The sequence below is a fragment of the Aedes aegypti genome, chromosome 3 (assembly GCF_002204515.2).
Source record: "Aedes aegypti strain LVP_AGWG chromosome 3, AaegL5.0 Primary Assembly, whole genome shotgun sequence".
NCBI lineage: Eukaryota > Metazoa > Arthropoda > Insecta > Diptera > Culicidae > Aedes > Aedes aegypti.
This window is the reverse complement of record NC_035109.1, coordinates 145051071-145067084: the sequence shown is the minus strand read 5'-3', so window position 1 is coordinate 145067084 and position 16014 is coordinate 145051071. Positions and strand designations below refer to the sequence as shown.

The following is a 16014-nucleotide window of genomic DNA, read 5'->3' as shown; positions in this document are numbered from 1 at the left end:
TTACAATAAATTATTATGCACCTCAATCAGCTTGTTGTCTAACAAATAGCGATGGGATGTAACTGTGTTCTTGTGGACGAGCAAGAGGACATCAACAAACAGAATTCATAGCATTTGGTTATACCTTTTCAATACATGTTGCACGATTCCAAGCAATGAAAATGTTAATCATTTACAGATAAATTTCTTACACATTTCAATCCGTTATGAGGCATTGGCACCTGGATTGTCGTCAACAATTAACCGGATTGTCGTCAACAATTAACTGGATTGTCGTCAACAATTAACTGGATTGTCGTCAACAGTTCACTTCTTAACAGTGGAGTAAACCTTGATACCAAATAAGAGATTGATGTTCTTTTTATTTATCAACATATCTTTGATAGTTTGATTTATTCCTGTGTACTTTATAAAAGTAGTACTTGAATATGATTTTTATTACATTTTTAATGTTTTTGAATATTTTCGAACCAGGAAATATTTGAACTTTTACTAGTTAAGCCTACAAAATAGTTCAAAATTTAAAAATTATTTAACAATAGCTTATGTTGAAACAATAGCTTATGTGGGAACTACTATGACCATAACTGGAACACCGGTTATATACTCCGGTAGTTTGGTAGTGCTAAAATATAACTTTTTTACATTTTCAGTCTTTTGAATATTTTTAAACCATGAAATGTTTGTTATTTTACTAGTTACAAGTAACACAAAATGGTTCAAATTTTAAAAATTACTGAACTAAAGCTTATGTCGAAATTGGGAATCACTATGACCATATTTGGAACAAAATTCTAAAAAAATCCTGTTTTGTGCTGATTAGTATTACGTGGCATCTTTGTGTGGCAAATACTTAGCGAAAAAAAGAAGATATCAGCTAAGGACCCACTTTTCAGAATAGTTTGATATTACACACATTATGAGCTTAATTTGCGCGAATAGTACTCAATTTTGTGTAACATCGTTTAGGCGTATATATCATAACACTTTGTACTATAAGTTGATCCCTTGCTTGGTTTCCTCTACTAGATAAAGAGTTGAACGAGTATGAATAATTTATAAGAAGATGAATCTACTTTAATTCAACTGTACTATATTATATAACGCAAAAAAGGAAATTTTGTCAGACTGACTAAAAGTCATGTCATGGAGAGATTTAAAAATGTTTGCAAAAAATCATACATAAAAAAAAATCAAAACAAAATCAAGTTTCAATCTAAAACCAAAACCTTCCAATGTTAATCGATCAATTTATTGAGAAATCTATTATCCTTAAAAGCAATTCATGGTTTCAAATTTGGAGTTTATTCCACATATGTTAAAATTTACTGTAAGTTCCTACGAGTAGGAGTTATACAAATTTCATCATATATCTCGATAAGTGTTTTGAAAAAAATCCGAACGATTGAAAATGATTAATTCGAAATCAAGCAAATGAGTAATACTTGATTGAGTACTTGATCATGAACAAATTGTAATATTTTGTCACTATCAAGCTGTGATTACATAAAAAATCATCCAAATCTCAGTTACCGTATAGTGCAGAGCTACTTGGGCACTTCCATCATTAACTTTGTCATGGGGGTTTTTCTCGGCTGAATTACCTGAAACTTTGCAACGAGAAGCGCTTCAGTACGCCCAATTTGAGCTCCGTAGCTTTCAAAAAACCCTCTGCTGAAGTGAACCAAAAGTGCCAAGAATAGGATCCGGCTCCTATTTTTATTGGGATTACATTTTAGGCTATTTACAGCGATTTTTTTAGTCTGATATCGCTTTAGTACTACAACCCTTTTTGTACTAAAACAACGAATTATTCCGTTATATCCTGCTTTCAAGCAGCCTCAATTCTGTTTGTTGATGTTGATCCTCCGCCCTCACATGACACAAGCTCAAAAAAAGAGAACTACAAATAAACCAATAATCCCTAGGGAAATAAAAAGCAGAACGTCGCAGTTCTAGGCCCGCTCGCAACCGCGCCAGCTTTTTACACCGTAGTGGGAGTGGAGCGCAGCATCCACCCGCAAGACATAACTCTTCCGACGATTGGGACCCCGCTGGCCGTGACCACTTACCGTTCGCTCTCATCAGCAGCCGCCGAAGCCTCTGACAGTTTAGCCGTGGCGGAAGCCAGACGTTCTTCCGAACGTTCCAGATCTTCCTCCAACAGCTGAATACGACGGTTCAGGGCAGCGACTTCGGATTCGGCCTGGAATTGGAGAAGAAGAAAAAGGGAAAGATTTGATTAGATGACTGTTGACAAATGATTTGCAAAATGGTGATTTGACAGATGATAGTAAGTGTTGCCAGTTTCAAGGGAATCGTAATCCTAACTTATTCGGTTTGAACAATTAAATCGATGGTGACCACATTGTTTCGCTGTGATTCCGTGTAACAAAATATCCAGTTCTACTACTAGAGGGGGGATCATGGTCGACGCCAATCGATGGAACGACCGACGCGTGGCAAATGGTTTGACAAAGCTCACTCGGACGACGCGGTGATCACCATGTTGTATATGGGGAATAAAATATACTGCTCAATTGGACGGCTCACAATAACAATAAAGTGCACGGGGTGTGTTGCATAACTTCCAGAGGCGATGCGACCCGTTCCGTTCAGTTTGATTGATATTAAACATTACGATTTGATGGGCTATCCCACCGCAGAGCGTAGTGAGAAACCCTGAAATAGTTGCTGAAGGGCGTCATCGCTACCGTATAGTCGCCGTCGGATAGCTGGATTTGAATGCCGATCGATGAATGCATCTCCTATCACCATCGAGTTGGAATAGAATTCTTGTTTCGTTCCGGTTGAACAGAGCTGGAGTGATGACAGGTAGACCAGTTGTATGGACTGGACTACCTTGCTCTGCATCGGAACAGAATCATCGATTTGATCTGCTGGAGTCCATGGGAAATGAGTGAAAATGCACTCGATGATGCGGAACAAAACAGAATTTTGCGTTCGACTGAAAGCCTATTTCCTGTTGTTTGTTCTGACCCTTGTGTGAAAAACTGGATCGATTCAGTTTTTGTCACCTGTAGAATCGAAGGTTTGGTCTAGAGACGGAGAGTTTATTCCATTCCATAGGCATTTCAAATTCACATAACATCCATTCTGCAGATCTTTGAAGAATTCGTAAATAGTAGTTTACGGAACAAGTTGCAGAATGATGATTTTTACAGCACGAGTGGTAAATTTATCCTACAAGGCTTGCCGAGTAGGATAATTACGACGAGTGCTGTAGAAATCGAGTTCTGCAACGAATTACGTACAACATTTTTTGCAATTTCGTTGAAGACCCCTTGAGGGCACCAGAAATTATATTGGAATGCATTCACCATTATTTTACAATTTCTGAAAAATTGTTGTGTAATGATTCATTACGCAACTCAAAACAGGCATTAATTCTAAAAGAAATATTAATGGAATTTTGTTTAACATTTTTTTGTAGGAGCTGTTTGAAGTCATTGTACAGTAATGCTCAAGTTAATCTCCGAGCTTTAACTGACCATAGTAAAATCGTCAGTCAGTAAGACAGCAACTAATTGAATCTTCAGACTTGTTGCTGCAATACTCTTCAAGAATTTCGATTTTGCGTCCAGCCCAATCAGACAAAATTATGTGGAAAGTGTGATCAAATTGTCCCGCCTAACCACAACTCATATTTAGCAATAGCAGCAGATATAGATATGACTCGCTGTTTTTTATTTACTCGCAATGACGACATCCAATCGCAACCGGTATGGCGCTGGAAATTTCACTCTTACCTCGATGGAATGCAAACCAAGCTGATAAGTTGAGTCAATCTGCTCCCTCCCAAGTGCAAACAAGGCGGTCACACACTCTACAAGGGCACGTTTCTACAGAAACAGTCCGTCTTATCCGGTGTGTTTGATCAAATCGCAACCAAAGTCGACATTTCGCAGAGAGAATGACTCATGTTCAACGAGCCTGAGACCTGAAGTGAGTGAGGTGAGTACCTTATTGAAATTTTTCTCACATGCCTAATGGGGAGGCCTTTGCCGTGATCGCGAGAGATCTAGTGTGCGATCAACCGAGCGCGATCACCTTAATTAATTTAATAAAGTCATTAAAATGCTCGTATCCTTTGGCGGGGAGATCGCAATTCCGAAATCGGAAAAAGGAAACCTGAATTCCGCTGGTGATTGATTCGGCGTTTTGGTAGCAATTATCCGGTGACCTTGTCTGCTGACTACGGCGACGGCGACGACGACTCATATCGACACAAATCGGAATCGTATGCGCAACTCATAAATGACATCATCTTGCTGATTTGACGATCGTCTCCGGCTTGGCGCACAGTGACCGCGCTCCTTACAAATGCTGACCACAAGTACAAATCTTACTCAAACCGTTTGAAAATTTGTTTCTTGATAAAACCAATATTTTTTTAAGTAATTGAACGAAGATGGTGACTGAAACAATAAGTCGGTGTATCCGGTATACCTACGTGGCGCATAATGTCGTTAATTCAATCGAATACTATTGGTCATTCGTAATATTGAGGGATAGATGGTCATTTTGAAGTTACGCAAGCTTCAGAAAAAGTGAAAATTTTTGGTGGAGTCTCATATTATCTACTTGTTAACATTGTTAACATGTTAAATACGATACGAAACATCTTCAAATCAAAGAGTACAGTTGAATGAAATTGGTTGTTGCGATTCAGTATAGAAATTGCAATCTCGATGGAACAAAATCCAAAAAATTAGAAAATTTGAAAAAAAAATGGTAATTTCAGCTGACAAATTTCTATAGTTCAAATTTTAGAAAAATCAAAATGCACACCAGTTGGCCTTAAACTTTAGCTAATTGTTAGTCAATACCAAATATATCAAAACAAAAACACCAGTAAAAGAATTTGATAACTAATGTTTTTGAATTTTGCCCAGTTTTACCTCACTGTGCGTCGATGGGCTTCGGCCGCGCACTGCAAAACACCCTCCCTAAAAGGACCACAAGAAAAGGATGGTCTTATATGGCGATGCGTGTGAGTTACCGACCGTGGCCTCCGGAGTCTTGAACCGACGCGGCGTCAACAGCGTCTGGGGATGCTATTTGAGCAGCTGTCAAATTGGCAAGCATTGTTCAAATAAGGCTCGAGAGTGTCGAACGGCCGGCTGCTGCTGCTGGTGAGTAATCCGGCCCGCTCCTTATGGTTCACGCGGATTTGTTGTGCATGGTTAGGAAGCACACGTCTTGAGGGTCTGAGAGGTACGGGGAGAAGGCGGCGGGATGTCGCCGGAGACCTCCATGACGAATGGCAAAATAAAGGCAGTCCACTATTCCGGCCGGTTCAGGGTGCTTTCGCTTTCCTCGAATGATGTCATTCTGGTGTTCGGATCGAGTATTCCACACTCGGTGGGAATGGGACAAAAATGGCATATTTCACACAAACAAGGCACTCCACATGCTGAAGAGAAAGTGATTTGCATTAACTTTTGTGCGATTTGTATCTCACATGAGTACGCCATAAAATTTGCACAATTCGTAGCCTTTCTGAATGGACTGCGAGGGAAATCGATCCGAACGGTGTCATATCTTGAAGCGATCAAAACGAGAAAATAGTTTTGGAACAAGTTTGGTGGACAGAGCGAAGTCAAATGACTTACGTTAGAGAAACGTTTGCCATTCTATGCACTTTTTAATTATCAACTTTATCTGTACAAAAGTGCCATCTGATGGCTGAATTTCAGCGACTTCTGACCGACAAAAATCTCCATAACGGAGTAAACCAGGACCCGAGAGTCTTTGTTGTTGCAGATTCAGCAGGTACGACACTGCGACTCATTGAACTCTCATAAAAAATCCTCGCGTAACTTTTCAAACGAATCTATGTAACAATGAGATATTCCCTCCTATCTATATCGACAGTGCAACACTAAAGTTTTTGGAAAGTTTTTACTATACATTGAAAGAGAATGTCCTTGGCTAGCGTTTTACCAGAAAAACGATTAAGAGAAAGTATGTAAACAGCGGTAAGGAGTCATGCACAAATTACGTCACGCATCGAGGGGGGGGAGGGGGTCAAGCCAAGCGTGACAAGTCTTACAAAAATTTCGGAGGACTCATACAAAAAACGTACCAAAGGGGAGGGAGGGGGTCAAAAAAGTTGAAATTTAGCGTGACATAATTTGTGTACCATCCCTAAGAATTGATATTTTTATGTGTAGAGGACTTAAAAAATAGAGAAAATGCTCACCCTGTGAAAAAAATGTGTGGATTTATTGAAAAACCGATTTCCATACAAAACCATTAATTTTAGAGGCTTAAATCTCAGTTATTTATAAATTTATAAAATTTTTCAACCGAGCTACCATAAAAAAAATCATCATAGCACGTCAGGCATAACTTGAATTTTTACATATACTTTTGAGCGGTTTTTCCAATTACGAGTTCAAAAGCAATGATGAAAGAAATAAAAATTGCATGCTGTCTATAATCAATTGAAATATAAGCTACCAATGTTGATCATTTTGTTTGAAAAATTTAAAGATGTTCAAGAGATGATATCTAATACAACATAAACTCAATATCAATAAAATCAAATCAATAAACAAATTACTTGTATGTTCCGCTGAAATTCACATTCAAAATGGAGGAAAGGTGTAAGACAAAACATGAGACGTCGTTTCCTAGCAAATCACTTGTTACATCTTATTTTGCCTAACTTGATAGAAAAATGCACAAAATGCAACGTAATCACCGATTGGAAGAAGACTTAGAATCTGTAGTAGGATAACTGTTCAATAGTTTGTTTAAGTCCATAAAACATTTTCTTATGTATCTGTAGATATTGTCACACCCCTTGGCTTAAACTCAAATTTTGGGTGTATTTTGTTTTCCGTGTCCCTTGCGAAATGTCAGATAGGAACAACCCCAGTGTTAAAACTAAAACCCCTGTGGTGTTTTTGTCTCTGATCAAAACTGTCAAGGATCATTTATGGAACCAACTTTTAAATTAAAGTTTGAATATGATATAGCCGTTATGTAAGCGGGAAAAATTGCTAAAGTAGTTGCAATAACATGCTATTTGGTGTTATTAAACAAAAACAAGATTTCATTCAACATTTTAGGACCCAATTGTATTGGAAACAAAGAGATTAGAAAGCCGTTGGAATCGTTTTTTTTTTTTTGCAATTATGCATATCTTCGTTTAACACAAATGCATAAACTAAGAGACAAAGCAAATTACGCTTAAATCGTTAGTGATCAATAAGATGAATACAGGATTGAGGAGATGAATTATTGGAACACCGAAGCAAAGAAAAATTTAAACTTTATGGAATCCTAGGCAGCAAATTGAAATTTACTATATTTAAGGGACTCAAACGCAAAGGGTGTCAGTCGTTACCGCAAGACTAAGAAAGTTTTTCGACATTACAGGGCTGGTAGCGACTGAGGACCTTAAAAATAGGAAATTAAAGACCTCTTGCCTGGAAAATGAAACCCAAAAGGAAAAGAAAAGAAGCATTAGAAAGACCAAACAGGAACAAAAAACACAAAATAGAAGCCAGGAGATAAGAGTTTGATTCTTCATACCATCAGAGCAGATATTCCTCTAAGATCTAAGGCGCTTTTCAAAATTCCTCGTGACATTACGATAAGTATTGTGTATGTTTTTTATGAACTTCATTGGCAATTATTTCAGGTGTGTTCAAATATTGCTCTGAAAATTTCTAAAGGAGTATGTATATTTAGTAATTATAACCCAAGGAATTTCTCCAGGAGTACCACATATCTGGAATTTCTCCTAAGATTCTTTCAAAAATCATTGGAATTCCTCCTAAAATTCTTTAAGATTTTGTAAAGAGGTAGTCCCAACACCTCCAAGATTCATCCATCGATTTCCCTAGGACATCCTCCCAGATTCATTATTGACGTAACAATAGTTTATTGAATTGGAATAAGCATAAGAGTGATTTTTACAACTCTAGTTCAGCAAAAATGTTTGTTGGGTTTCCTATGATTTCATCACAAGATTTCTCTGAAGACACCTTCAGCAATTGTTCCAGAGATTCTTTCTTAGATTTCAGAAATTCCAGCACTGATTCTATGTGATTTTTAGAGTAAGTTTAAAAAGTTATTTTTCATATTTTTTCCCAGGAATATCTCCAGGGAAATGCCGAGATTTTTTTTTAGAAAAGAAGGATATTTCTAAAGAAACTCCTGAAGTAACCTCTTATGAAACATGAGAACAAGGATCTCTGAAACAACTCCTGAGCGTTCGAAGAAGTTTGTGAAGATTTTATAGATAAAATCCGTCAATCTTTCATAGATGAAATTAATCGAATTTTGGGATAGTATTACGCAGGATTTACTTAAGAAATTTCTCGAAAAACATTGGACAGAAGAAATTTTGTGCAGGATTGATCGGAGAAATAATTGAAAAAAAATTTGTAGTATTAACTGATGTAAAAACTTAAATAAACTTTTGATGATTGAGAAACTTTTGAAAAAATGTTTAGAAAAACTGCAATAGTAAACTTGGATGAAATGCTGAAAAAATTCCTAGGAAAAAAAATTTTTTTTCGAAGAAATTTTGGATTTCTGGGAGAAAACGTGTATGAACTCTTGAAGGAATCCACATGAACAGACGGAGGTATTCTTGCTGGGTTTCAAAAAAAAAAACCTTAAGCAATTATTCAAAAACTCTGGAATAAACCTTTGTGGGCTTCCCAGGGAGATATTCCGCAGTACTCTTTGGAAAATCTCCTAGAGTAACGACTGGTAAAATCGGTTGAGGGATTATTGAAAAAATATTTGGAGGGAATTCTAGGAGAGTTTGAGGCAAAAAAATCTGAGGAAATTGCTGGAGGTAGTAGCTTTGGAGTTCTCATAGATTTCCGGGGCCAATTCTAGAGAAGTTCTTCCAAGCATCCTTTAAAAAATCGCCTCTGAGAAACACTGAAAGTATTCTAAATGAAATCACTATGGCGATTCCTGAAACTTCTCCATGGGGAATCGGAGACGAGATTCTTGAAAAGCCTGACAAAATCCACCATAGTCTCTGAAGTCTGTACAATTTTGCAACAGGATTCAATGCAGGCATTATAAGGAACAAAGAGATTCAAAAACAGAGTATCCTCCATATTTAAACCCTTTCCCACCAATTTATTAAACAAATTCGACAAAAATAGAAAAAAAAACTGCTCGCTTATAAACCTTCTTTTGCACCGAAGCGATCTGGCTAATCGCAAAAGTTTTCATGAGAAACTGGAGATTGTTGAAACATTTTTCAAATAAAAATCTTTCAGATAATCTTCATAATCTGCTCTAAGTATGTTTATGAATAATGCCACAAAATAACAATGGGAATTTTATTCAATCATTTTTCAAGAATCAACCAAAATTTCTTTAGCGATTCCTTTTCAGCAGGCTTAGAGAAATTTCTTGTAACAATTCTTACAGTTAGTTTTCCAAGACTTTCACTATAGATATTCTCAATCGTTCTTCACACGAGTCCGAACTTTTTGGGAGTCATGCACAAACTGAGTTACGGTACAATAGGCATGAGGAAACAATGGAAAACCTTATCGTGTCTTCAATTCTCCATAAGAATAAGTACGACATTGATATATTGAACAGATGATAAAAAGTTAATGATGTTTTTCAAGCTTTCTGCTGGTCTTGTTTTTTTTTTTTTTTTGTTGAATCGTGTGTCCTACTCACTTCTCGGCCACTGTTCCCTATAATGTGCGTAATAATGCAAAAAACTATCCTGCTTTTCAGGTCAACTTCGTTGGTAATCTAAATAACAGGTTCGTACTATGATTGACTAAGAAGTTGAGCAAGACACGATTGATGCTCCTTTCCCGATCTCTCGCAACTGCAGCAATGATGTAGCCAGAGCAGGTCTCGAATGTTGAAGGATACGTCAATCTTGCCTAAGAGCCATAGATTATTCTATCTCTAAACAACGAACAGACAAGAGATAGCCCTCATGGTATAACTGGGCTGAACTTTTGGAGGCATTCTCAATTTAATCTTTTGTTAATCTCTTTTACGCTATTCTTCAAAGTATGTCAGAATATATTTTGGATGGTATGTCAGAATATACTATAATTTCCAGAAATGATTTCAGAAGTTATGCCAAAACTTCTCTCAAAACTTCAATAGCATTATGTACCGAGGTAACCTGTGATTAAGTGCGTACTGGTTCTACTGTTTTATTCAGCAGTGTATGTGCCTTAAATGCTACTACAATGCAGTTTTTGGCCCGATACATGGCTGCTTGGATGCTTAGCTTTCAGAAGTTCCGTATCCGGCTGTCAAAAATGATAACGTCAGAATGTAACGTCTCACGTGGAGCAAAACAAAAATATATCTTTCCCTTTTATCCTCTACTAATTTAAGGCAGCTAAGCAATCTAGAGCAGCTGCTATATCAGAGCAGTAAGCATATGCAATGCAAAGACTGATTAATGGCTTATTCATATGCTTACTGGTTATCTAGGTAGTGCAACTTTCAGGTATTTATATTGAAGTCGTCAAAAGTTATGCACAGAATCACTCAAAACATGTCAACAACACCTCAATGGATAACCACAGACATTCCTCCAAGAACTGCACTAAAATCTCCTACAAATTACCACTATTTGCTTCGAGTTTTGCAAAAAAAATCTTTCCAACTTTGAGGTATGAAACTCCTCACTGATTCCACCAGAAATTCCTACAATAATTCTATCATAAATTTATCAATTAGTTTCTGCAGAAATGTATACCTTCCACACGATATGCGAATGCGAAAATTGCAAGTTTGTTAATAATTGTGGAAGTGCTCTTAGAACACTAAGCTGCTGAGCAGGCTCTGTCCTAGTGAAGACGTAATACCCATTTATTCTTCAAATGCTATATTATATATTACTCAACAGAACAAAACGCGCATCAAAAAATCAGATACTGCGAACCCTCTCTGACATCATCGGCCAATACCGCAATACGATGCCTTCATTATGCTCAAGGTCAGCGAACGCTCGAATCCCGACCGCCAAATCGCCAAACCTCTAATGCCGTTCGAGAGCGCCATATGCAGCCTTCAACCCGATGAATAACTCGCTTGCCGGTTGCCGAACGAATCCGGTGGAAAATTCACCCAACCGCATAAATAAAACATTAGACCAATTGGCTTCAAATTGCGAAAAGCTTCCTTGGGCACCACAACACACATGCAAGCAGAGAGTGAGAGAGGCAAGTGCCGGCTAAAAGCCGGGGCGTGGTAGCAACCACCACGTTGTCAAAGTCCGCGGAATGAGTCAGTTCCGTCCCGAACCCGAAACGGGACGTCCCGGGATTGAATCGTTTGAGGCAAATCAATTTTCTCCACCCCGGACCATAATGGATCGCGCCGTCATCTCATGACGAGATCAGTCGTCCCCATCAAGGTTGATGCTGACGGTGGTGGCTCGGCACCCATAAGGAATCGTCGCAGAAGAAGGTTCAAGTTGCTCACCGGAGAATCCGGACGAGCGATTCGCTCGGCATGCGGCATGAACAACTCACCATCACACCTATCATCTAGCACTGCGCTGAGTCAGAAAGCCGGCTACTCTCGTAAGCAAGGTGCCAACCGCTACACCGTGCGCGCATGGTGGTATGAGTGGTACTAGACTAGCATTTGAAAAGGGCGGAACAGGCTTTGCAAACCGAAGCTTCTGCCGTCCACTCCAGGCTCATATCAACAAATTCTCACCTTGGACCGTTGATAGCCGCATCGGTTTTCAAAGACTGTTCCGCCCTTTCCACATGTTAGTCCAGAGAGTATCTCGGTAACCCTTCTTCGCGAGTTAATGCGAGGGGGCGGCCGGTCCGGCGCGGAGACAGTAGCAATGAATGCTAAAAGCGTGATATCAGCGAAATATCGTCGTGCACAGGGCGGAGGCGCGCGCGGTGTATGTAGAATGTGGAAATGTGCGACGCGAAGAAGACAAATACGGGACGAGGTTTTATGAGTGCGGCGAAAGGTGGTCTCTCTGCTATTACGATCAAGATCGAGGATGCCTACTCGGATGGGGGCAGGTTTTTTCTTTGTTTTTAATATTCGCAAAAAAGAGTGATGAGAAAGTATGTGGGATTTTTGCCTTCCTTTATAAAGGGGAAGAGTAAATTAACCATTCATCTGTTTACGGTTCATGTGCGGTCTGCAGAACATTGTGTTTGCGGAGTTGTGGAATGTAATTAACAGGGGAATTACAAGTTCTACATACTGGAGAATACTTTCGTTCCCACATGCCTTCGTAGATATGAAGCAGTAGGCGTGTGAAAAGGTAGTTTATAAGTAGAACTTTCACTGTAAATATTCAGTTTTTTTTTAAGCACATGAGTAGAAGCTTTTCTTAAGGCTCAAGAATCCATAATTCAATCATCAGCAATCACCAAGAATAAAAACCCAGTTTTTTCGATCAAATTCAATGAAAACCTCATAAAATCTATCATCCCGTTACAGATAGCAAGTGCAGCGCAATGATGGATTATCTTAAACATTTCGTCAATTTTGAGCAAACAAACTGGTTTTTAAGAATTACAAAACGATGATGGGTAGTTTCCTCTTACATAATAAGGAGTGCAGAGTAAGAAACGTTTCTTTTCAAAATTAGACTTTATAAAAAATAGCCTAAAAGTCTAGAATCCTTCCATCAGGAAATGTTTTACAGATTCTACAGTCAATTCTCGATTTCTCGGTTTTCCGTCTATCGATATTGAGTTACAGAACTTTAGTAAAATTTGATTTTGATGGGTACTTCGATGGTCCCTTCAATATCGAATTATAGAGAATTGGCTGTATCAAGATACAGAATATCGAGTACCGGAGAGTTGACTATAATTCTTTAAGGGTTGAGCTATTTTCTGAATTTTCTTCATACAATTTTTTTCCCAGTAGAAGTTTCTTATTAATTCTCGGAGAACTTTCTTCAGATTGATAACTATTTTTAATGATATTGATAATTTGACCTATATTTTTATTTTTGAAGCCATAGGAGATATCTGATGTATCTTTCAGAAGCATGAAGCTCTTTCAACGTACGAGTTTACTGCCACGATCTGGAGATCCATCGAGGTTTTAGATGCATCGGAATTTACAAATTTCTTTGGGTTTTCTGTTGAATTATGACCGATTTTTTTAAGTATTCGAAGTCTACTGGAAGAAATCATAATAAACCAAATTGTACTTTTGTTTAGTCGTAATTATTATTCATGGTCAGACTATAGCTCTCGATTTATCTTGAAATCCAAGACTGGAATCTAGAAAATAATCTTAAAATTTATAAGAATCCTGTTCTGAATTCTGTCCTCTTCTCTTCGAATAATTTAAAAAAAACCGTCCATGATTTTAGGAGAATTACACCTGGAGTCAAAGGTACTGTGTTCATCATGCCACCGTGTACCTCTGTATCTCTATAATCATCTGAGTAGAGATATGATGGGATAGTGAGAAAAAAAGGTCCCTGGTCTAATATAAAAAATATATTTATTACAAATAAAAATGTATTTTAACAAAACTTTTATATTTTTGCTTCGAATAATAGATCAAAAGCTTTCGATTAATGCAAAAAAGTTCTTAACTCATCAATTATTCTGTTTAATAAATAATGATGCCCAGGGTCTTATTAAACCCATCTTAGAGTTAAGTTATAAATCCACATAACAAACTGACTGAGCTCCATTTGATAGCATTCGATAATCCATCCTTAGGTTATATGAAAGTTATGCTCCAGATTTTAAGAGAACACGATTCTGTACAAACTTCTCCGTCATCTCCGTCGTTTCCGTCCGACAAAGATTCCGTCAGATTATCATTCAAAATTTATTTGACAATCTTATACTGGAATCTGTAAAACGCTATCCAGAAATATTTAAGAATTCTGCTAAACTCTGTCTAAAGTTCATTTCGGATTATTTCAAAACGCCTTTCATGGTTTTATGAGAATTATATCTGGATTCGATAATATTACTTGCTACCATTCTGTGAAGATCATATCACCAACTATACCTCTGCATCTCTACAATCGTCTGAGGAGGAATATTATCGGGAAGTGAGACAAGAATCTTTGACCTGATAGCAAGAATTGGAATCTATGTGGTTATGCTATATTTTTATCTCTACAATTCTTATTAGAATACTATTGAAGTAGGCTTTCAATGTCAGATATATTATCAACCCATAAAAGAATAAAGATCTAGTTCCAGAAATTTAACTTTAATAGAAACATAGAATTATCTTGAAATTGCTGAACAACTACCTACACGTTTGCAACTACGGCGCTCATATCTTTGTATCTCTGATAGAATATTGGAGAACATCCTGAAATGGTCGACTTTTGCCCCTACTTTGGTTATAAATTTCACTTTTAGCATCAGATTGTAACACTCAATATCTGCCAAAACACTTCGGGTTCACCCTCTAATCAATTTTGTAATAACCATATTGATCTTGATAGTAACCATCCACGAAACTAATCCATTTTCATTTATTTTTTTTAACAGTAAGTTAGTTAAGATGAATTTGACCTTGTTAAGGTAATGATCTCGAATTTTCCTAAGGAAAGATCATGTAATCCGTCTATTACATCAGACTCAGAATACTACTTATTGTTTGTAGCGAATTCGCAAACAACTGGATAACGCAATCTGTTCAAGGAGTTAACAATATGGTCATCTTTGAATTATTGCAACCTTGTCCTTAAAAGGAGATAATCTTTACCGTTATTTAAGCTCGAACCAGTTGAACTCAATCCCAAAAAAGTGGAAACAAGTATTTTTGCGCTCATCCTCATTAAAGCAAAATAGACTCCCACACTTGTTTGTGAGACATTTGATGAGTTTCTTCTTCCTGGAGTTACAATCCAACTGGAAAAGAGACAGTAGATTTTCCAACAGTACTTGTTTTGCAATAATTTTCTTTGAATAGTTGTTGATTCCTAATAACGGAGATATTCCGCGTAAATCACAAGATCGTAACTATTCTCTTTTCGTTAGCTCCTCATTGAAACAATTTCCAGAAAGACAAACAATCCCGTCTAATACTTGTCGCTCGCCCGAAACGAAAACAACTCAACTTGTGCCGAAAGTGGAAAGAAAGAAGCCCAACCCTACCCGGGCTCTCAACCCGCACTGCCTCGCCAAATCACCACGAAGCTCCAATAAATAAATTCGATACTCAAAAGAAGAACAACACAAAAGTACCCACTCATTAATACGCTACTCAACGCAGATACGTTCACCACCGTAAAGTACCCACCCATACAATGTGGCACAATATGCCGTTTGATCGAATGTGCACACACATATCACGACTCAGAGTCGCCGGAAAGCGATTTACCATCATCGGTCGGTCGGTCCCGCATGCTATAGGGTGAAGCCACCAGCCATCGTCACTCACCAGCACTGCAGCCAGCAACCAAAAGCCTACTGCGATAGTATTGGTATGGTGGTGGTGCCTCCCAACCATGGAGAAGTGAGCGCATTTTTATGACTTTGACACTTCAACACAACAAACGGGCGCAGAAGGCATGCGCAAAACGGAGCCAGCCCATAATTATCTTGTGTATTGATGCTCTCTCTCGCGCGATGAAGGTGGTGGGTATCATTCCAAATTCCAAATGCCGTACTTTTTATTCTCATCTACCAACAACGAAAAGTGGCCAGAGCCAGAACACGAATACCATCCCAAGGGGAGCGGCTTTCGATTCTTCCGAACTTCCCATGCAAGGTGGTTGACTGAGAACGGTTTTTTTGCTTCTTGGAAGGGTCAACCACTTGTTAGTAGGGGGAAAGTGGTAACCCGGTTAATTTAGTTAAACTTTCATTCTTCGAGCTTGATGGTCGGTCTCAATTGGCCAGTGTTCGAGGTTTGATGTGGCAAATTGTGAAACGAACACCATCAAAAAAGGAATCTGATCTTCCACAGTGGCGACAATTTCAGTTTCCACCGAATACGGCTGTAGTGGTGCGTAGCCACTTGCCGAAATTCTCTAATCGAGTCTTGTGCCCA

At 38.1% G+C, this 16014-nt stretch overlaps 1 protein-coding gene across 39 annotated transcripts in view; it reads right to left on the bottom strand.

Moving 5' to 3' along the window:
• LOC5575995 (tropomyosin-2) overlaps positions 1-16014 on the bottom strand; it is a 122325-nt gene that overhangs the window by 49596 nt on the left and 56715 nt on the right. For all 39 annotated transcript variants that reach the window (XM_021851679.1, XM_021851682.1, XM_021851692.1 and 36 more), the window contains one exon: positions 2073-2206. In XM_021851679.1, the coding sequence (XP_021707371.1) occupies positions 2073-2206 (134 nt within the window). The remainder of the gene's footprint in view (positions 1-2072; positions 2207-16014) is intronic.